Genomic DNA, 24,833 nt, shown 5'->3' on the forward strand with positions numbered 1-24,833 from the left:
CATTGTTATAGCCTCAGCAATGCTGCGCAAATTCAAAGTAATCCTAGAGGCTAAGAAGCCACTGGATTACTTTTACAGGCAGTGGAAGGGAATCCCATCACCACCTTTACTGCTTTTAAGATGTGACCAGTAGCATCCGATTACTGGGACACAGTGAGAGGGATGGCTATTGTTCCTCCCACTGTGTGACATCAGAAACCGGAAACGACGAGAATTTTATTACTTCCGGTTTTGGTCTCATGTAAAGAAGCCATTATCAGATTAAACAAGCATCTGATCAAACTGTAATTTATTTGTGATAAAATACAATTTAAAAGAAATTGCCCCCACTCCTTCGTGCTTATTAATTGCAAATGCATGCACTGGCACTGCACGCATATCTAAACGGCACCAAACCTGCATTTCATTTCAAGCCGGGGTCAAGGACGGGGCCCGGGTGTGGTCAAGGGCATGGTTGAAGAGTGTCCCATCAGGTAGGCTGTACAGGGCCCCATGATTTCTAACAGTGGCCTTGTAGCTCACATAAAAATACACCCACAGTAATGGCAGGGCCCTGCTGTCATAGGGAAGGTTAGAAAATTAATAACAGATTGTTGCAAACTTGCAATGAGGGGAACCTCAACTTTTTCTTATCTACCATGTTACTACTATATTAAACATTTATTTTAAACTAAATCTTAATACCAAATACTTTGAAATATACCACAAATTAACTTTTATCCCAAATACAGACTGAAAAAATAAGCATTGCCCTATTATACATAAATCGTAAGGATATTTTACAGGTTCAAACACATAAGACTCCAGACAAATACTGTTGACATCTGGCAAATTGATGGGACTTAATACATTTGTTCCTCTGTATCTTTTTGCTGCCAGCGCCACTGCTTATATATAGCTCCGACTATGCTGGCAAAGGTGATACCTCCGCCACAGAATGGTGCTATTAACCATTCCACTTAAGGCATATTGAAGTAAACTTAGCAACAACTATTTTAGGCATGTTATTCAACTGGGACTTAGTGAATTCTCAAAAGTCTAAAAGCTTTACTGTCTTCAGTAGTTCTCACTCTGAAACATTCCAGATGGCCTAGGATCTCTTCGTTAAAAACCCAGGAATCTATATAATGGAACAAGTATTTACAATATCTTCTTAGATAGGTATATTGGGGAAATGTGCTGTAAACGGTTTTAATCACTGGTATTTCAACAAGTAAACTCTGGGCACTACAGTTTATTAGGCAGGGCAGACTAGCTCCCAAAGCACTGGCTCCTCTTGGGGTAATGTGTTAAGGTTATTGCTTAAAAGGTGTTGTTCCCGAAGAGAACGAAATGTAATCTATGACAGCTTAACGTGGTTGAATGATATGTGTTCTTTAAAGGTTATCAAATATTTACCACTCTGTTTTAATCAACAGGATGGATATTTGTCAGTGTTTATAATGTTTTTATAATGGTCTTTTTGTTTAAAATCGTGTTCACATTTTTTAGGGTTCATGTGTAACTTCGGCCATTAGATCTGTATATTATTTGACACAGGTTCCTCAATAATGAATGGCAAACATACTGACAGGATGCAATGCTATGATTATTTTTTACACCGTATTAGTAAATAACCCCAAATTTATGTTTCTTTTTTTGTTTTGTTTTAAACACATACTGTACTTCCAATCATGTGTTGTGGCTATAGGTTTGTTAAGCAATGTGTTTAACGCCCTTTGTTTCTAGGCTTTATTTTAAAATGGCCACTAAAGCTAGCCCTAGATGGTTCATTCGATTTTTTTCGTTTAGCCAGCAGGCTGAATAAAAGAACACAAACGGATTCCTCCATCCACGAGTGAGGTGGATAGAGGAATCCACTCCACTGGCACATTGTATTCAGACAGTGGGACTCTCGGACTCTGGTTGCAGCTGGCTGGTCAAGAAAAATTTCCTAATAAGATCTTTCAGCAAAAGTTGATCCAACGGTCAACTACAGTCGAACAGGCATGACCACACATGGATCGAAATTTGGCCCGCTGAACCATTTGAATTTCAATTAATCTATGGCCAGCTTAATTCTGCTTATTTTCACTTGAAGTCACTTGAATGCCATAGGAAGGGTAAACAGTTTGTAATTGTGATTGAGTTTGAGATTGTGTGTCAGCGCAAGGTTGGTTTTATCTTTTGTTAAAAAGAAATACTACACTATAAGCCTTTTCCTCTCTGGCATTGGTGATTCACTGTTCAGATGGATGCGAGTGAGATTTCCCATTGATGTCCATGTACAATTTTGGAGAATATTGGAGGAATATTTATATTCAGTGCACCCATTGTGAAGAAGGACCAGAGAGTAATGATTGAGTTTTGCTGCTCTATATGTTAGACAGCAATTGGTTCTGGTGAGTTTGCACTCTGTATATTTGGTGGAGGCAAGAACACCAAGGTGGAGCTTCCCATACAGTTGATTATCTTTGTTTTCATATGAATTTTACTATTTGTTTATGCTTTAAAGGACTATTTTTTGGCACTATGTATGCAGTGTAATACCTAGTGACTTCAGTTTTGTCTATAGTATTGATTGTCTATATTCACTTAATCCTTATTTGAAATATGAGATTATTTCATTATTTAGAGTGTTGCGTATATTTATACTTACAAGTATTTAAACTGAAATCTAGTCAGGTTCCGAAAAATGACTTATGGGTTCTCCCCATCTGCATAGTAAAGTGGCATTAAAGTCAAAAATTTTAAGTATAAATATTTTTAAAAATAGGTAGGGAAGTTTAGAATGATGCATGCCCTCTAAATGTTAAAATACCTGGTTGATCCTGCCATTTCTCCTCAGTTCCCTGTCCTTAGTGTCAACAAGATAGTAGCTAATTCTCTGTCTGTACCATTGCCACTTCCATTGTGCATGCTCCTCCAGTGGATTTCATCCACTTCCTGTATTCCTTTAAACACCTCTCCATGTGACCATCTGCATCAGACTTAGGGGCAGCTTGAGCAAGCAGATACACAGGTCCAGCCATGTCATCAAGCGGGGCAAATCTAGCAGAGATGATTGATAGATTCCTCTTCTCCCTGCTAACTGCTCTATCTGAGATACATTAAACAAGCTTGGGCTTGGGTTTATATATTGTGCAGCAGCTCCTTCAGAGAGCCTCGCCGCTAGTCTTTTATCACATATATTTTTTTAATACATGAGTGCAACATCAACAATAGGCACTGGCAGTGGGAAAGTCTTTCTATTTTCTAAGGGATAGTCCTGTGACCAGAAACATCACATATCTCCTCCTTCAGATCTGTCTTGAGAGATATCCCATGACTGAGCTATATGAACTCTTCTACAAGGTGTTTGGGGCAATTATTTTGCTGTCCTATATGCATAATTCTCATTGTAATGTGGTGTAAAAGGATGATCTAAAGTAAGTTAGTACTCTGATTTATTATGACTTTTAGTGGCTGTTCACACCAGAATATGGTGCGGTAAACCCGCATTACATTAAAAATGTACTGCAGTAGCAATATGAAGCGGGTGTCAATGTTAACGACTCCTCCAAACACAGGTCATAAATGCACCAGATCACACGGCACTTCTTGCGGTGTGCTTTTTTTAAAGTAGTGCAGGCTATTTAAATTAATAGGCTCAAATCGCACAACATGTTCCTGTGCGATACCTGGTATGAACTGGCCCCAAGGATTTAAGGGAATGTAATACATAGGAATGCTTTTTCTTATTCCTTGTTACCTTGAAAGCGGGCTAATTTCGTTCCTCCCTCTGTGAATGTGAGTGTTCCCTTGAAGTCATTGCATACAATGGGACCAGTGGGGGCAACCAGCTCTGCATTGCATGTGATAGCATCTACAAGGGAGTAGTCACGTGGCCAGGGGTGGGTTTGTTGAACTGGCTGTAAATACCATTACCAGCATTGAGTATGTGGACTAAGAAATAAGGTTACTGTCTATTATATGCCCCTAGACTAAATGAGCATTAGATCCTTAATGCGGAGGAGAAGACCTGTGATATTTTGGAAGCTGGCTAGAAGTCTGCTTAAATTTGTAAAGAGACATATTGTGCCTCCAGGCACAATTCTGTCATTTAATAAATTTATCTTATTAAAGGGGGATTGCACTGGGGAAAAAAATATTAAAAGCCAGCAGCTACAAATACTGCAGCTGCTGACTTTTAATAAATGGACACTCACCTGTCCCGGGGTCCAGCGATGCCGAGGCCGATCGATTGCTCGGCTCTCGGCTGCTGCCGTCACCATTCTAGGTGAGGAAATCGGGAAGTGAAGCAATGCGGCTTCACTTCCTGGTTCCCTACTGCGCATGCGCGAGTCGCGCAGAGCAATAGGAATTGTCCGCGCTGTCTCTTGGACCCGTGTGTGTCCCAGCAGACAGCGTGCAGGGACAGGAAGAGGCATAGACTTCCGTGGGAGTCTATGCCCGGAAGTGGGTGTAAATACCTGTCTTTGGAGGGGGCGTGGCCAGCGCGTGACCAAGATGGCTGCGTGAGGAGACTGCTCTTCATCCAGACGGCTTATACAGTGGCATTTCAGCGATCCCAAACCGCTCTTTCTGCTTCTGGCAACCTGAGGGAACACCCGCTCTACCTCCCGGAGATGTCGCTTAAGAGGAAGGACAGTCGGCTTCCCCGCAAACTGACGGCGTATACGTATCAGCCGTCCGCGCGGAAGAACCCAAATGGCGCCGGCGCGGATTCGCAACTCACACAGGCCGAGGCCGCAACTCGTTCGGATGAAGGGGGAGCTTACCGCCTCACATCGGACCCTCTGGTAAGCATAGAAGGACTCTCTTTCTCACCCCCGGGGACACCCACAGCCCACAGCCCAGCTAAGGCTAAAATGCGCCTGGATGACACGGGGCCGGCCCAGGGCATGGCTCAGAATAGTGGGATTCCTCAGGCCTACCCTCAGCAGCACCACCAGCCTGACGCCATAGCAGCATTTCCTACCACTGGACTGGCTGTAATAGACTCTACCTTGAAAGACATGCTCATGTCTCTTAGGAGCTCTCTGCAATCTGACTTGCTCTCCCTTATGCATAGTTTTGGCAACAAACTAGGAGCAATGGATGACAGAATCACACAAATGGAGGCTACTATAGGTGACATTACGGGCACAGTGAATGATGTTATTGACACTCAGGAGGCACAACCTCAGGATATTGTTTGGATAAAAGACAAAATGGCGGATTTAGAGGACAGGGCCAGACGTAATAACTTTAAAATCAGAGGGATCCCAGAATCTGTCCAAAATACTGAGCTACCTGCCTTTGCCAAAGGTCTCATCAAAACGGTGCTTCCTGAGGCAAAAAATATTGAGCTTGTCATTGATCGCATTCACAGATTACCTAAACCCGCATTCTTACCGGATGCAGTACCTAGAGATGTCATCCTAAGGGTGCACTTCTATCACATCAAGGAGCAGTTTATGCACAAAATGAGGAGGATGGAATCATTACCAGACCTGTACTCTCGTCTCCAAATCTATGCTGACCTCTCACAGCATACCCTGAGCAGACTGAGACAACTTAACACAATAACTAAAGCTCTCTGTAACCATCAGCTCCATTACCAATGGATAGCACCTGCTAAATTATCCATTCATCGTGAAGGGAGAAAGCACGTAGTAACGTCTCTGCAACAGGGTTTGCACCTACTACAAAGATGGGACATCATCCCTGCTCCCCCTGATGCAGCACCCATGGACCAAAGTAATACAGGCTCTCTCTCAGCCCAACCTCTGCCCCCAAGGAGCCAGAAAAATGCCTCCCACTAGCTATTTGGTTTGGGACCATGCATTACAACTGCCGTTTGGCGTTGCCATCTACTCACACCTGGTCTTAAGGCTCATTACCCCTATTTAGTGTTTCTACGCGCTGAGGTAGATCCTCACTCGAAGCATTTATTACAGTTTACGGTCATCTACCACAAAGCTTTACGAACCACATCAACTCACTGCTATTGTTGCTTTTTGGACCGTTGAGCTACGTTTGTATCCTTTTGTATTTTTCCTTTTTTTGTTTTTGTTCTTTCCCTACACTCTTCTCCTCCCCATACTTCTTCCTTCCCCTCCTGTTTCTCTGCCTTACACAGCACTTCGAGAGCCTCAACCTACTTGTCTGAACGTTCCCATTCCAGATCTACCCCTGCCTCTATTACAAGTTCACCAGCACGGTACCAGCACCTCTTGTTGTCCACCTTCAACGCTCACCCATTCTGACAGCTGAACCATATCTCATCGCTCACTGAAGTCCCGGTCTCCTCTAGCCGTACGCCTTAGCAGGTAATACCTTTCTCATTTCTTTGACATTCCTGCACTCCACATGCCTATCACTATTGTCACAATCAATGCAAAGGGGCTAAATCACCCGGCGAAGAGAAGATCTTTGTGGGCACTGGCCAAGCATACCAAATGTGAAATTCTATGCGCACAGGAAACGCATTTCCAAGATAGTAACCCCCCTACCTGCACCAATCGAGACTTCAGTAATGTCTTCACAGCTAATGCAAACAAAAAAAAGAAAGGAGTGCTTATTGCTTTCAAAAATTCTCTAGCGTTTCAACTTGTTCAGTGCACCAAAGACCCTGATGGCCGTTACATAATTCTATCTTGTATCATCAATGGGGCTCCTTATACTTTTCTTAATGTCTTCGCACCCAATACCCATCAAGCTTGTTTTTTTTACGCAAATTACACAAAAAAGTAGAAACAAAAAACAAGGCACTACAATATGGTGTGGAGACTTTAATAGCACCCCTGATCCTGATCTTGATTCGTCCTTCCAGCCCAGGCGAAGCAGGCTGGCACTGAATCCTCTGTTGAGTAAATTAAGACTTCTGGATATTTGGAGATGTCAGCACGCAGATAAGAGGGACTATACATACTTCTCCCCAGGACATAACTCTTATTCCCGCATCGACCTCTTTTTGACAGACCCCTGGACTCTCCAAACCGTATCCTCCTCTATCATACACTTGACTACATGGTCAGATCATTCTCCCATCAGCATAACCCTGGAAGACAATGGCAGGCATTCTCCAGCGTATCTTTGGAGAATGAATACAAGAATTTTACAATCTGAACCCTATGCTCACACACTGAAAGACGAATTGGAGGCCTTCTTTGTCCACAACAAAGACTCGGTTGCAGATCCCCATATTTTATGGGCCTCACATAAAGCATTTATGCGGGGACTTTTCAGTCAACTTGGAGCTAGAGACAGTAGGCGAAGGAGGCAGCAGATGGACGCACTTCTCATGCGCATCCAAAATACTGATCTACTTAATAAATCCCAACCCACCCAAACACTCAAATCGGAATTAATTATATTAAGACTAGAACTTAGGGCTCTTCTTCTAGAAAAACATGACCATATTCAACGGAGACACAAAATGAAATTTTACGCTGCAGGTAATAAATCTGGCAAACTACTCTCCCACCAGATTAAGGGTCCTATCACTAGACGTCGCATTCCTTATATCCATCATCCTGACTCTAACTCCAAACTTCAAAACCCACAGGACATCGCTAATGCCTTTAGCGCATATTATGGCAAGCTATACAATTTGAAAAACGCTCCTGACCAAACCCAACCCACTCCCTTACAGATACAAGCATTTCTAGACTCTGTGAAACTCCCCAGCCTGACTCCACAACAGCTGGATGAACAAAATGCCCCTTTCACACAAACAGAAATTCAATCTGAAAGTCCTAAATTTCTTAAAGTAATGTTATATATAAGACATGTTATACTTACCTGCTCTGTGCAGGGGTATTGCACAGAGCAGTCCTGATCTTCATCTTCTTGGGTCCTCCACTGGCACTCTAGGCCCTTCCCCCCTTGCCAAGTGCCCCCATAGCCAGCCAATTACTGTAGGGGCACTCATGCGTGCTCTCTCCCGAGCCAGCTCTCTGCATCCATAAGGCACAGAGAGCGTGGCTCAGCCCTGCCCCCGCTCCCGCCTTGCTGGCTGTGATTGACAGCAGTGGGAGCCAATGGCAGTCACTAGGGAGAGACCCAGGCAACAAAAAAAAGGCACCACTACCCCCATCTATAACTGGCCATCAAAGTAAGCAGCATTGGAGGGCAACATAAGATATAAATAAGGCAAAGGAAAAATACAAGATTACTTACTGACCAGCTCACAGACAACCAATTAAACCTGTCTAACAATATGTGTTAAAAGCAGGGTTTTAGTCTGCACACATTTGCAAATGCATGCATAAGCCACAGAGCCTTGCCACGGCACCCTGGTATCTAAAACCCTTAACACTAATAAGTGTCTCCACAGTGGAAGCACATGCATTCTGATGGATAGATGGAGAGCAGGTGGACTGAAGGAGAACCACCCCTTCTTAAAGGTACAGGAGCACACTGAGCACCCAGCATGTAGCTCAATGGCTTCAAAGGTGTCCTTGCGTTGCCTGACCGATGCACAGTGTTACAGAAAAAGCCCCACTGCCCCATCTATAACTGGCCATCGCAGTAAGCAGCATTGGAGGGTGACATAAGATATAAACAAGGCCAAGAATAAATCCAAGGGAAAAAGAACAAGCTTACTTACCAACCAGCTCACAGACAACCAATTAAACCTGTCTAACAGTATGCGTTAAAAGCAGAGAGACCTGGGAAAGCCTTGGGTCTCATGCACATTGCTAGATCTAGATCGGGTTTATTGGGGGGGGGGGGGGGGCTGAGGGAGGAGCTGCACACTAACGTTTTTTTACAAAACCTTGAGCCTTTACAACCACTCTAACTATCTTTTCTCATTTGAAAGCTGGGTTCACACTTATGCAAATTTCTCCACATCCAATTCCCATGACAGGAGATTGTGGCCGACTCTCAGTGGAGCCGGTTTACACATCTCCGGGGCAGCTGTGGAGTGAATGGCACAAGCGGTCTTTTGCGTCTTTTGGCTTCAGGTGCGAATTCAGGAGAAAATGCATGCTTGATTCGTCCCTGAAACAGAAAACAGGGACACAGAGGATCCTGTCAGCCGCATCAGTTGTAAGTGTGAACCCAGCCTAAATCCTTTTCTCCCATGCTATTTTTTTTAATATGTCATACCAAACTAAATTTGATATCCATAGACACAGACAGAAGAGTCCATAAATCATCTAAGCACATCAACATAGTATGGTAGCATGCATTACCGCACTGCAGTGAATGAACTCTGAAGGAGCAGAACAGTGGTGATCAGGCTCCATTATAATTATTTGCTGGTGCTCCATGCTTATTTTTGTCTATCTTTACTTTTTAGATTTTGAGTAATAATAATAATCCAAATTTCCTGACAAAAATTTGAACTTAAAAAAATTGCTGTCTAGAATTTGAATGAGAAACTCAAAGCAAATAGCTGGTGCACAAAATCAGATCATACTTGGCAAAAGTATGGTTAAATCAAGTCACTGATACCCAGATGTAGCTTGGTCTGGTTTAAATTGAGCTGTTTTCAAATACCGCCTCCTCTAAATGAATCTTCTGGGCTTGGACTAATGATATATTTTCAGTAATGATGAGATATTGATCTAGCAGCTAGCAAGACCAACGAGTAATGCTTTTTACACGTTCTGCTTAACCACTTAGCCAAAATGTAATAAAGCTAAAGAGCCATATGGAAATAATGGAACTGTAACTGAACTTTAGGACATTAATTATTTCTCTGTGAAATGTGGACATCCCACCCTGCATTTTATTTTAAGATATGAACAGGTTTGCAGTGCTTCATCAAATAGAGATTATAGTGTATATTTATATAGCAGTGGATATGGTTTTCACCAAATATTCACTGGGGATGAGTCAATCAATGTTGACCTGCAGAGAGTGTTTGTGATGTCATGAATTGAAGGATGTCGCGTATGGTCGGGTTTGTGGACCCTCCATGCAGCCTGCGAGCTAGATGGCAGTGTGTTCTGAGAGTGTAGTCTACAGCTGACCTGGTACAGGGGAGCACAGAGATGAGGATCTTGGAAAGCACAGAATGCAAGAATAGCAGAATTATAGTGCACCACTGGGGTGCTGCTCTTACAGACAAGCGGGGCACAGAATACTAGTAAGAAACACTTACAGCACTGGGGTCCAGTACTCGCAGGGGAACAGGAGTACAAAAGTAACTAAAGAAGCGAGATGCTAAGCTTACAGTAAAACTGGCATAACAATAGGTATGAGGAATATGGAGATGCACAGGGGTCCCAGAGAATGCTGGTGCAGTTGAGTTATACAAGGAGTCTAGGACAGGAAGAATACCTATTAGTACTATTTTGGGTGAGCACAGTATTTTCTCATATACAGCAAAAGTGTGTGGCAGAGTCTAAGGAACCACCTAGTCTTCTCCAGAACTTCTGAAGGGGGAAATGGGTTGCACTGCAGACAATTCCAGGTTGCAGCTCTCGTACTCGCCCAAGTTGGCAGCTAGAGGGAACTAAGGGCTGACAATACTGAGGAACAAGGGTCACAGGACAGTAGGGAGTATAGCCAAAGTTGGCATGTGTGCATGGGCACACACAGAAACTGGGAACAGGTAGCCTCACAGACACACAGGACAACTAAAAGCGAATAGAAATGCAAAGAGACAAACGGGGATCTCTAGGTACAGGTAGAGATGCACAGGGACACCTAGCAGGAAACAGATGATGCTAACAAATAGCAGGTTGAAACTCTCAGGGGATCACAGAGGTGTAAGAAGGCTGAAAGCTGGCAAAGATAGACACAAGGAAAACAGAGGCATAAGCACACTGTAGTTCAAAAGAAAAAAACATCTAGGAAACAGGTTGCAAGCAGGAACAGACAGGGTCATTGGAGACAGCGTGGAAACCCTGGGTATACTGGAGGTACAGAGATCACACTGAAAGACACTTGGAGATGCTTGCAAACACTAGGAGCAAGGGTGATCCAAGTATAGGGTCACTAGGAAGCTCAGGGTACAGAAATCTCTGAGAAAGTCAGGGACACTGGGAGTCCTGAGATCACTCTAGGAATCTTCTCACAAGGGCCAGGAGCACAACAAAGTACTGGGGGGAATCTAGCAATTTTCTCAAGAAGCCAGGGACACTAAAATACACTGGGAGTACTCTTCTCTGCTAGGAAACACTGGGAACACTAGGAAACACTGGAGACACTAGGAATTTTCTCTGATAGGAAACACTGGGGACACTAGGAATCTCGTTTGCCGAGAGACATGGGGGATACTAGGTATTTTCTTGCAAATCACAGGGAGACATGGGGAGGGAATAAGCCAAGCTTAAAGCCAATCTCGCCTTTACTGTCACTCTAACTAGTTCGTTTGGGCTAAGCTGGCCCAAACAAACTATTTTCTGGGCATGGCGTATAAGCAGCATGTAAAGTGGATATAGAAAATAACTACCCCCCTTTAAAATAGTCACATAGGGGGTTATTTACAAAAGGCAAATTCACTTTGCACTACAAATGCAAAGTGCACTCGTATCTACAGTGACTGCACTTCCAAGGGGGACATGCAAGGAAAATAAAAAACAGCATTTTGTGTTGCTTTGCAGCCTATAATGAAGACTGACACAGTTTTTGTTTTATCCAGCTGTATTTGCAACGTATAACATCCAAGTGAAAGATAGAAAACCAACATGTCAAAAAAATAAAAATGTAATCACAGAGTTCTTAAAAGGATCATCCTCTTGTGTCAGTATTTTGAATTATTTGGCCTCAACACCAATTTTGGTCTCATCTGACCATAACACCTTTTTCCATATGGCCTCAGAATCTTCAAGGTGCATTTTGGCAAAACTCGTGACTGCATGTGGTCTTTCTTGAGGAGTGGCTTTTTTATTGCATTCCTTCCATACAAGCCACATTTGTGGAAAATTTGTGATATTGCTGTCACATGCACACAATAACCACTCTTTGTCATAAATTCCTGCAACTGCTTCCAACTTGCCATAGGCCAGTTGGCCGCCTCCCTGACCAGTTTCCTCCTGGTTCTTTCATCCAGTTTGGGGGGACATCTTGATCTTGTTATACCAGATATCTTCCACTTCTTAATAATAGACTTCACTGTGCTTCTAGGCATTGATCAAGCCTTTGAATTTTGATTTTTTCGTATCCATCTCATGACTTGTGCCTGTCCACAACTTTATCTGAGAGATTATTTGACAGTGCCTTGCCACCTATAGTTTGTTTGCTTCAGTTGCACTACCAGGGACTACAATGCTCAGGGAAAGCTCTTTTCATGCTGAGCTAATCAAAATGACCACAGCTAATCACAGTTGAAAGTCAAATGGCTTTGTGTGCCATTGAGAAGGTTCTGTTGAAACCAAACCACACCACGGTCAGGTAGTCCAACTAACATTTCAACCACAACTGCCAGGAAAATTGATTGGGATGCAAAGAAAAACTCACAAATAACTTCAGGTGAAATACAGGACTCTTTGAAAAAATGTGGTGTGGCTGTTTCAAGATGCACAATAAGGAGGCACTTGAAGAAATATGGGCTTCATGGTCCAGTCGCCAGAAGAAAGCCATTACTATGCAAATGCCACAAAGTATTCCACTTACAATACACCAAACAGCGCAGAGACGAGCCTCAAACCTTCTGGCACAAAGTCATTTGGAGTGATGAGACCAAAATTTGGCTTTTTGGCCACAACCATAAATGCTACATTTGGAGAGGAGTCAACAAGGCTTATGATGAAAGGTACATCATTCCTACTGTAAAAAACAGAGGTGGATCGCTGATGTTTTGGGGATGTGTGAGCTACAAAGGCACAGGAAATTTGGTCAAAATGGATGGCAAGATGAATGCAGTATGTTATCAAAAAATACTGGAGGATCATCAGCCAGGAAGCTGCGCATCGGACGTACTTGGACATTCTAACATGACAATGATCCAAAACACAAAGCCAAGTCGACCTGTCATTGGCTACAGCAGAATAAAGTGAAGGTTCTGGAGTGGCCATCTCAGTCTCCTGATCTCAATATCATTGAGCCTCTCTGGGGGGATCTCAAACGTGCAGTTCATGCAAGACAGCCCAAGAATTTCCAGGTACTAGAGGCTTTTTGCCCAGAGGAATGGGCAGCTTTACCATCTGTGGCCGCATACACACGGGCGGACTGTTTGCCCAACTTTGTCCGTCAAACAGTTTCGGCAAACAGTCCGCTCAAAATTAGCATGGACGGACATGGCCACACACGACGAACGAACAGTTTGCTGAAACCGTGCGCGATGACGTGAACGGCACGTACGACGGGACGAAAAATACGACGTCCTATACACTGCATTATAACTTTCGGCGTGTAAATCCTTTCTGAGCATGCGCGGAACTTAGTTTGACGAACAAGCCTACACACGAGCGGACTGTTCGCTGAAACAAGGTTTCAGCGGACAGTTTTTCGGAAATTCCGTAAAACCTTGTTCGTCAAACTGTCCGCTGAAACTGTCCGCTGAAAGCCCACACACGAGCGGACTGTCCGCCCAAACACTGCTCAGCGGACAAAGTTGGGCGAACAGTCCGCCCGTGTGTACGCGGCCTGAGAAGAAAAGCCTTATCCACAAATACCACAAAGGACTTCAAGCTGTCATTGATGTTAAAGTGGTTGTAAACCCTTACAAACCACTTTGACCTACAGGTAAGCCTAGATTAAGGCTTACCTGTAGGTCCAAGAAATCGTAGACAGCGGCGCGCAGGCGCACTGAGTGCAGCATTTCCAACAACGGAGCTGCCGCGCGTGTCGGCTCCCGTGCACATGCGCGGGAGTGACGTCATCGCGGCTCCGCCGAATGACAGCTGCGGAGCTGCGAGACCCCACCGAAAAGATGGATGCGCCGGACTACAGGGGACAGCGGTGACATCGCTGGCTCCTGTGTCAGGTAAGTGACACATAATGGGCTACTATGCGATGCATAGTAGTCCATTATGCTTTGCCTTTGCAGGGAATGAAAGAGGAAGTAAACCCATCAGGGTTTACTTCCTCTTTAAAGGAGGCAATACGCGGTATTAAGAACTGGGGTATGTAAACTTTTAAACAGGGTAATTTGGCTAGTTTCTGTTGTGATAATGATTTAAAAAGAGTAAACACAGTTGATTTATAATAAATGGCTTCAGCCAAACACTAACCATGAGTGAAAGAAAAGTTCTTGTGTTATCATTCATATTCTCTGAAAAATGGCCAAGAAATCATAAATTCTGGCAGGGCGCCTAAATTTACGAGCACAACTGTAAGTATGAATAAAAATTAAAAAAAACAGTTCTCTTTTCATCCAGTCAGTTCATCTGATATTATTTGATTGGACATGCATGAAAACATTTTTCTTACGATACCAGATTGTACAATTTTCATTTAATCAGTATAGTTGCCATTCAACAATGCAATACAAATACACTTCAACACAAATTTTCGTGACTTTAATAAACTCGTCAGGTTCAATCTGAGATTAGCATGCAAAAAAATAATGGATGATCATTCGTCCGATAATCTCATTGTGTCTACCAGGTATTAAACACAAGTCTTGTGTGAAAACAGGTAATGGCATAACTTTGGAAGTTAAGGCTATGAAACTACATGTACCAACATGTCTGCTGCTCTATGGGACTAGAGGAAATCTATCGGTAGCAAAGCTGCAAATATTTGATAGGTGACTGAGTTGTGTTTTAATTTTAGAGACTATTTTAATATTTTGTAGAAAATTGGGTACAGACTTTGCAACAAACAAATAAGCAAGAATAAATGAAGATTTAATAAAAACTAAACATAAAAAGAAATGTGAGAACTAAACCCCTATACCTGATCTTCTGGTCCATTACAGCCACTACTTCACAAAAGTCCTTATAAAAGAGTTGAACATGCAAGCATCTGTTAAGGTAAAAGGAATTAGTGACTATATTGCTGGCGTAGAATAAGGAAAATAATGTTTATCAACCATACATAATCAACGGGATTTGCCCACGATGTATGGAGACATAAAAATTGCCTCTCTTGGGTAAAATATTCGGTTTAGAAAGCCAATATAGACTTCTACACCTAAATCTTATTTTGTAATCTAATTAATGTTTATGGGAAGTACTGTAATAATATGTAATCATATTTCATCAACAGTTGTTATTCTTAAGTGTTAAATGTTACGCATAGCCTATATCAACTGATCAGAATATTTCAAATTAAATCAGAAGTGATTGGTTGTAGCAGGGTACTGTACTTAAGAATTAACATTTAAACATGGCAAGTCTTTTGTGAATTAGATTGAAAGTATAATAAGCATGTACATTTGTAGATTATATACTGTAAATCATCCAAGCTTCCTAGTGAAAAGACCCAATTCTGGATTTGCAAAACTGTATCCAAGACCCCTTTCACACTGGAGCGTTTTGCAGGCACTATAGCGTTAAAAATAGCACCTGCAAAATGCCCTAAAACAGCTGCTCCATGCACTCCAGCGTGAAAGCCTGAGGGCTTTTACACTGAAGCGGTGCACTAGCAGAACGTCAAAAAAAGTCCTGCCAGCAGCTTCTTTGGGGTGGTGAAGGATCGGTGAACTCACCGCTCCTCCGCTGCTGCTCCCCATTGAAATCAGTGGGGCAGCGCTGTGATACTGCCGGCAAAATGCCGCTCCGGCTGGGTTTTGCAGGAGGATTTAACCCCTTTTTGGCAAATAGCACCACTAAAACAACGGTAAAGTGGTGTTAAAAATAGCACTGCTTTACAGCTGACGCCCGTGATGGCTCGATGTGAAAGGGGTCTTAGTGAACCTCTAAGTGCAATAACAATCTGTAGCTATCATGACAAGGCTCAGCCATCCTGTATCTCTGATATTGCTTTTATTTATCATGTTGTATCACAGTATTATTAGTCTTCTAAGAGCCAGAAGAATTTTATGCATCCAAATTTGTATTTTGGGAACAAACTTCAGTTTGTCTTTTACTACCCTCTCTGTCTTCTGAAGTAGTTTGCAATGCATTTGTTAGCTTTTAAGTGCATTTTTAATCTATTTTTGAAACTGTCTGCTCCAGTGTATCTCCTTCTAAATGTATCTGCCATTGCAGTGTTGTATATCCTCATTTGTCCTTTTCACTGTATCTTTTGATTCTGTTAGTGCTTTAGTGCATAATAAAGGTAACATGACAGAGTTAGTCAATGGTCTTCTTAAATCATTTTTTAGCTCCACTCCATACTGAATCTCATGATATTTTTTTCACTAGTGTTATTTTACTCCCAACTCAAAAGACCCCATCACCAATTTTCCCTATTTGACACATATTAAAATTAATTGATATTGACTACCAGAAGCCCTGTTGTTTTAAAGCCCATCTTAGGGCAAAATAGTAAATTCGGGAATTCAGTTTAGGATTGATTTCAACCAATCATATAGAGTTTCTTTTATTTTTTATTTTTTGTAAAATATTAAGTATTTTTTATTTTTTTACAGTTAACAAACTAACCTGTTTTATAATGTAAAAATACTGTATAAATAAAGATTGGAAAGACTCTCTTATGCATAAAAGGTAAATAAAGATTCAGCAGAACAGCAGGTATATTTCAGTGGATCACACAATAATGAATATCCTAACCTGGTAAAGCAGTTTGCAGGTAAGCTTTAGGCAAACTGTAGAAGGGTTGATTTTCAAAGATTTTATCTCTACTTGGGTGCTCACCAATTCAGTGCACTAACTTGATTTTTTTTCTACCAATTTTGTGTATTAAACTTTTTTTTTAATACTTTTGTCATTTCAGAATTTTTCCCCGGGAATATCTTTTTCAACAGATTCACCTATATTCTCTAGCAGACCTACAACAGGTATTATTTTATTTGAAATGCAAAGTGTTATTGATATAACCTGTACCTAAATAAAGATTGCATGTTACTTAGTTACTGGTGCTATTTTGTACTACTGGAATGCAAGGGAAAAAACTCCTTATGGAATTTTTATAACAAAGAACATTTTATATAGCAATACAATTAATTCCTATTTCCAAACAGGCATAGTGTTATCTGTTTGAGACAGTGAAAATAAAGGTATGAATCCCTAGACAGTGTAATTAAATCCTATTTCAATGTCGCCTGTATGACAGTGAAAATACTCTCTATCCACATTAAAAATGGTGTATTATCATAAGGTGAGTACTAACTGATAACCTAGTGTTAGCTTTTTTACATATCACCAACGGAGCAAGAAAATTGCTAATATACAGGTGAGTCAAGTGAAAGTAAAAAATACATATAAAGAGAAATATATATATATATATATATATGTGTGTGTGTATATATATATATATATATATATATATATATCTCAAATATATAACAACAATGAACATTCAGTCACTGAGTGAAACTGTGGAACAAATGAGTTGCTCCTGGGTCTGAATGGCGTGCGTTTCACAGACCAATACAAAAAAAACTGAAATTTTCGGAAATGACGTTGACGTATACCAAGTCCCGCCTTACACGTTCCATCACTATACATCATCTGAGGCATAGCCCTCTTGGTACACCTCACGTCATTATATGGCAGGTGAAGGTACCGCCGCAGCTGTTGCAATTTAAGCCAAATCTCACAGCCGGCCAATGCTTGAGAATGGCTGACCGCCATATAAAGTGCAAAAGTCTATGTCTATGTCAATGTCTATGTATGGAAAAACAGCCCCACATTTTAAACGTGTCAATTCCAAATAAACTGCACGAGCTGCCAGAGTGTGCATAGCAGACACGGTAAAGCCCCCTAACGGTCGAAGAGGATGTTAAATGCCACTGTATACCTCCACATACCAATTGCAAAGCAGATATTAACAAGTAAAAGTGAACATTTAAAAACTATAATAGAAGATAAAAAATATATAAAAAATAGAATATACACTATTCTATCGAATGTGTCAGAGAGAGTGCAAGGGGTGGTAAAATTATAACCATCTAAACTGTATAAAACTCCCTGTGACCTCACGGCCCAAAAATGGCAGATATATATAAATTGGTTTAACCACTTGCCGACCGCCGCACGACGATATACGTCGGCAGAATGGCATGGGCAGGCATATGGGCGTATATATAAGTCCCTGCCTTCCCGCGGGTGGGGGGCCCGATCGGGCCCCCCCCCCCGGTGCCTGCGGCGGTCGGCATTCGTTCGGGAGCGATCCGGGATGAGGGGACGGCCATTCATTCATGGCCACCCCCTCGCGATCGCTCCCGACGAATAGAAATGCTCCGTGACATCACTTCCTCTCCTCACAGGAGAGGAAGTGATGTAATCTCTCCTCTGTGTCGGTATTTTTCGTTCCGGCACCGAGGAGAGAGGATCGGTGAGTTGCACCAACACGCCACACGTACAGTAGAACATGCCAGGCACACTCACACCCCCCCTTTACCCCCCGATCACCCCCCCCAATTACCCCTGCCCCCCCCCCCAGTCACAGTGACACCAATTGCATTTTTTATTTTTTTTTTGCATTGGTGTCATTTGTGACTGTAATAACTGTTAGGGCAGTTAGGGTTAGCCCCCTTTAGTTCTAATGTGCCCCCCTAACCCCCCCAATAAAGGTTTAACCCCGTGATCACCCCCCGTCGCCAGTGTCACTAAGGCTGGGTTCACATTGCAGCGGTTTATGAGAACGAATGTGATTCGCACCGCACTGCAGTGCAAATCACATCCGATCTCTGTGCGATTCGAGTTCAGCCATACAGATAGTATGGCTGAATTCGCGCCGCACCCGCCGCAAATTCGCACGGGACCCTTTTTTTGGTCCGCAGCAGAATCGGATCGCATGGGTGTTCACACCATGCGATCCGAGTTTGCAGATCGCACTGCGATATGCGAACTGATCTGGGGGTGTCATTAACATTTCACTGACACTCCCAGCAGTTCACATAGGGCAGTGTGAACTGCCGCCGGGAGGCATGCGATGCGGGAACCCGCCGCGGATTTGTGGCGTTCCCGCATCGCTCCAGTGTGAACCCAGCCTAATAAGCGATAATTTTTCTGATCGCTGTATTAGTGTCACAGGTGACGCTAGTTAGGCAGGTAGGTATTTAGGTTCGCCGCAACTTTTTATAGTGCCAGGGACCCCCATATACTACCGCATAAAGCCCCCTGATTGCCCCCTAGTTAACCCTTTCACCAGTGATCACCATATAACTGTTACAGGTGACGCTGGTTGGTTAGTTATTTTTTTATAGTTTCAGGGCACCCGCCATTTATTACCTAATAAAGGTTTAACCCCCTGATCACCCGGCGGGTGTCATTTGTGACTGTAATAACTGTTAGGGCAGTTAGGGTTAGCCCCCTTTAGTTCTAAGGTACCCCCCTAACCCCCCAATAAAGGTTTAACCCCGTGATCACCCCCCGTCGCCAGTGTCACTAAGGCTGGGTTCACATTGCAGCGGTTTGAGAACGGATGTGATTCGCACCGCACTGCAGTGCAAATCACATCCGATCTCTGTGCGATTCGAGTTCAGCCATACAGATAGTATGGCTGAATTCGTGTCGCACCCGCCGCAAACTCGCACGGGACCCTTTTTTTGGTCCGCAGCAGAATCGGATCGCATGGGTGTTCACACCATGCGATCCGAGTTTGCAGATCGCACTGCGATATGCGAACTGATCTGGGGGTGTCATTAACATTTCACTGACACTCCCAGCAGTTCGCATAGGGCAGTGTGAACTGCCGCCGGGAGGCATGCGATGCGGGAACCCGCCGCGGATTTGTGGCGTTCCTGCATCGCTCCAGTGTGAACCCAGCCTAATAAGCGATAGTTTTTCTGATCGCTGTATTAGTGTCACAGGTGACGCTAGTTAGGCAGGTAGGTATTTAGGTTCGCCGCAGCTTTTTATAGCGCCAGGGACCCCCATATACTACCGCATAAAGCCCCCTGATTGCCCCCTAGTTAACCCTTTCACCAGTGATCACCATATAACGGTTACAGGTGACGCTGGTTGGTTAGTTATTTTTTTATAGTTTCAGGGCACCCGCCATTTATTACCTAGTCTCACTAGTGTACCCCTAAATTTAGGGGTGTCTACTTTCCGAAATGGGGTCATTTGGGGGGCCTTCAAAACTGTAACGCCCTTAGAAAGTCTGAAGGCAGTGCTTGGTTTTCAGGGCCCCGTACGCGGCTAGGCTCCCAAAAAGTCCCACATATGTGGTATCCCCGTACTCAGGAGAAGCAGCAGAATTTATTTTGGGGTGTCATTTCACATATGCCCATGGCATGCGTGAGCAATATATCATTTAGTGACAACTTTGTGAAAAAAATAAATAAAATAAAAAAGTTTGTAATTTTCCCGCAACTTGTGCAAAATATAAAATATTCCATGGACTCAACATGCCTCTCAGCAAATAGCTTGGGGTGTCTACTTTCTAAAATGGGGTCATTTGTGGGGGTTTTGTGCCATCTTGGCATTTTATGGCCTTCAAAACTGTAATAGGTAGTGAGGAGTGAAGTCAAATATTTACGCCCTTAGAAAACCTGAAGGCGGTTCTTGGCTTTCAGGGCCCCGTACGCGGCTAGGCTCCCAAAAAATCCCACACATGTGGTATCCCCGTACTCAGGAGAAGCAGCAGAATTTATTTTGGGGTGTCATTTCACATATGCCCATAGCATGTGTGAGCAATATATCATTTAGTGACAACTTTGTGTAAAAAAAAAAAAAAAAAATTTTTTTTGTCATTATTCAATCGCTTGAGGCAAAAAAATAAAATATTCAATGGGCTCAACATGCCACTTATCAATTTCCTTAGGGGGTCTACTTTCCAAAATGGGGTCATTTGGGGGGGTTTTGTACTGCCCTGCCATTTTAGCACCTCAAGAAATGAGATAGGCAGTCGTAAACTAAAAGCTGTGTAAATTCCAGAAAACTTACCTTAGTTTGTAGATGTGACAACTTTTGCGCAAACCAATAAATATACAGTTATTGACCTTTTTTTTTACCAAAGACATGTGGCTGAATAAATTTTGGCCTAAATGCATGACTAAAATTGAGTTTATTGGATTTTTCTAATAACAAAAAGTAGAAAATATCATTTTTTTTCAAAATTTGCGGTCTTTTTCCATTTATATCGCAAAAAATAAAAATTGCAGAGGCAATCAAATACCATCAAAAGAAAGCTCTATTTGTGGGAAGAAAAGGACGCAAATTTTGTTTGGGTACAACATTGCATGACCGCGCAATTACCAGTTAAAGCAGCGCAGTGCCAAATTGTAAAAAGACCTCTGGTCATTTACCAGCAAAATGGTCCGGTCTGAAAGTGGTTAAAAACCATAACGTAGGTGATACAGATAAAAATATCATATGTAAAGTTTGCATAAAATATAAGTGCACTATGTTATGGAGATTATAAAAATTGATGACCAGTTATGACAATAAACAAGGGACCCAATAATCTCAAAGGTCTCACATACTGATCAAAACACCAGAGTACTACACTGTCTATCGCTAGCAGAATAATGAGGAATATGCTAAATAAAAACAATAGATTTAGGAAAGATTGATAAACAATAAATAAAATATATATCTCCATGTTAAAATATATATTATATATATATATATATATATATATATATATATATATATATATATATATATATAATTTGGAGGTTAGAAATTGGATGATTGGATGAGAAACAATTAAGGTCAATATCGACATTGAGCCCCCCAGGTACTAAAGACCCTAATCAATAAATCCATCCTGTCTCGTTCTGTGAGACCTTTATCTTTTTATTATCACCCCTCCAATGAGCCTTGATTATATCAATCCCGTAAAAGATCAAACCAGTGGGGTCACTTTGATGTACCACCTTTAAAGTGCCTTGACAAATTATGCTTGGGGAAACCATTCTTCATATTATTGATTTGCTCTCTGATTCTTACGTTAAGTGGTCTGATGGTCCTGCCCACGTACTGTAAGTGGCAGGGGCACTCAATAACAAACGTCACATGCGTGCTACTGCATGTGATAAGTTGAAGTAAGAATCAGAGAGCATATCAATAATAAGCGTGCAAGGTGGGACTATGTACACGTCAAGGTCATTTCCGGAAGCATCCCTTTTTTTTCGTGTTGGTCTATGGAATGCCCGCCGTTCAGACCCTGAAACGTGCCTGTAAGCGTTTCGTGTAATTGGGGTAATTGTTAGCCCTTTTTTGCTTAAGGAAAGTCCTTTTTTATCTGTCTTTTTATTTGTGGTTTTTATCGGAATTACACTATAGCTGCCGTTTTTGATTTCATGTGGACGCCGCTTTGCATATACCTTGTTCAGGAGTAGGAGAACATATTGGTTCCAGGGTATCTGGATTGAAGACCCAGTTTACTGCATGCTCTTTAACCCTGTAGGGGTGGGGGCTTCTGGTGAGTGCATATACCTAAGGGGGAGCAGGAGAAGACACTTTATTTGATGCTCAGAAGTTGATATAAAGTAGCATCACTTGCAAATGAGCACGTCACTTTTATGGGAATATGGACACTGGATAATGAGAGACCTTTTTGTCATATATTGTCTTCACGAAGGAACTGTATATTCATCATTGCTATATATATATATATATATATATATATATATATATATATATATATATATATATATATATATATATAATATAATGACGTGAGGTGTACCAAGATGGCTACGCCTCAGACGACGTTTAGTGACGGAACATGTAAGGCGGGACTTGATATACGTCAACGTCATTTCCGAAAATGTCAGTTTTTTTTGTGTTGGTCCGTTACTGTCCCAAACAAACAATACATTCACATATATTGTCATATACTTATTTTCCAACCATCACGGTTATTTTATACTCACTATAAGCAGTGCCAATACCCCCCTTTTACAGATTAACCTCTGGAAGATTTACCCCCTTTATGACCAGGCCATTTTTTTGCGATACGGCACTGCGTTACTTTAACTGACAATTGCGCAGTCATGCTGTACCTAAATAAAATGTATGTCAGTTTTTTCCCACAAATAGAGCTTTCTTTTGGGGGTTGTTCACCACTGTGTTTTTCTTTTTTGTGCTGTAAACAAAAAAAAAGGAAATTTTGAAAAAAAAATATATTATTTTACTTTTTGCTTCAAAACATATCCAGTAAAAACAATGAAAAATTGAATTTCTTCTTCTTCATAAATTTAGGGCAATATGTATTCTGCTACATATTTGTAATTACACTTGTAATGGTGGTGATCAACGACCTATAGTGGGACTTTGATATTGCGGTGGACAATCGGACACTGACACTTTTGACACTTTATGGGAACCAGTGACATAAACACACTGATCAGTGCTAAAAATATGCACTCTCAATGTACTAATTACATTGGGAAGGGGTTAAATATCTAGGGCAATCAAAGGGTTAAATGTATGCCTAGCCAGTGTTTTTGTGTACTTTGTGAGGTGTTTTTACTAAGGCATGTGATGGATTTTCTTTCCCTGCTTTGCAGGGAAAAAAAATCCATCACATGCCTGCTGTCAGATGGAGCTCTGCCTTGTTTACATAACTCTGTCCAGCCTCTCTTCTCGATGATCGGCAGTGCCGGCCAACATCCACTGGGCAGCACCCAGTGATGGGCTTTTGCTGTGGCTAATCACAGCAGAAACGGTCCGCGCCCGCGCGGAAGTACAAAATCGCATATTCATACGTGATTCTGCACAGAACGGCCACTCTGTAGCAGTAAATCTGCTATAGGGCACTCGTTAAATGGTTAAGCCATCTAACCCATGCAAAAATACACCTAAGGCCCCTTGCACATGGGTGTAATTATTCTCTGAGGTTTATACTCAGGATCTTTTTTGTAAAATGTTCCGTAAAGGAGTGTAAACATATATGCGGGAAATTTAGACTGACATACTCAAACGTAAAATGTTCTATTTTAGTTTTATGACTCTGAACTCATTACTGTATTATTAATCTTTATGCAGCTGTGTGCATTGTTCCATGTTCAAATCAGCAAAAAAAAAAAAAATTTTTTAATTCCGTGTGCAAGAGGTACAACAAAAAAGTAAATCTGCCGCAATCATCTTACTATTGAAGAATATCTTCTTTGTGTGTAGTTTAAATCTAGGATTAGGACTTTAGTTTGCTTCTTCTATTAAACAAAACCATACCCAGCTCTGCAGTGCTGGACCTACATTTCAGGGAATCATATCAATCCATTGTATTGCTTTTCATATTTAAATTTAGAAAAATTCTATTTCTAATAGTTTAGGAAATTTGGGAGATTTGTGAGCAATGCTAAGTTTATACAGTATTTTCGAGTCCAGCGCCCCCCCCCCCACCTCTGGCCACATGCGGTATTGCATGCCACAGAAGTCAACGTGGAATGAATGATCTTCGTTTCCATTGACTTCTGTTGGCAAACTCGTTTTGATATGCAAGTGCTTTGGATTACAAGCATTCTCCTGGAACAGATTATGCTCGTAATCCAAGGTTCCACTGTATTACAAAAATGAGAGGAATGCCAAATTGGCACCAAGAAAAAGCAGTGCATAATGCTACATTGATTCAAAACAAATTGAAACCACAAGATCATCTATTTTTTATTTTTTTGGCCCTGGTTGTGTTCATGTAGGTCTGAGTTATTGCAGGCAATAGATATGTCCAAGGGAATCCTTTTAATTTCTAGCTGTCTTTATAGATGTTGTCAAAGATACGTATTGTTCTACTAAAACTAAAAACGTGATACTAAATGTTTTTTTATAGAGAGCAATAGTTATCATTTTTTATAGCGGATTTCAGATATGATTCCGTATATTATTTTTGGTTTTAGATATGGCAGGGAACATTTTTCTTGAAGGTTGGCATGGCTTAGCTCCAAAGGCTAGCTTTGATATTGTTCAGTAAATCATATTTGGTACCAGATATTTCCAGGCAAA

General features: G+C 41.8%; 1 protein-coding gene across 1 annotated transcript in view; it reads left to right on the forward strand.

Annotated features, from left to right (window-relative positions):
- PLEKHM3 (pleckstrin homology domain containing M3) overlaps positions 1-24,833 on the forward strand; it is a 291,262-nt gene that overhangs the window by 138,131 nt on the left and 128,298 nt on the right. Inside the window, exon 6 of the mRNA XM_077448491.1 lies at positions 16,708-16,771. Coding sequence (XP_077304617.1) covers positions 16,708-16,771 — 64 coding nt within the window. The remainder of the gene's footprint in view (positions 1-16,707; positions 16,772-24,833) is intronic.

Source organism: Lithobates pipiens, unplaced genomic scaffold (assembly GCF_037356315.1).
Source record: "Lithobates pipiens isolate NorthernLeopardFrog02 unplaced genomic scaffold, aLitPip1_a1.2 Scaffold_22, whole genome shotgun sequence".
Taxonomy (NCBI): Eukaryota; Metazoa; Chordata; class Amphibia; order Anura; family Ranidae; genus Lithobates; species Lithobates pipiens.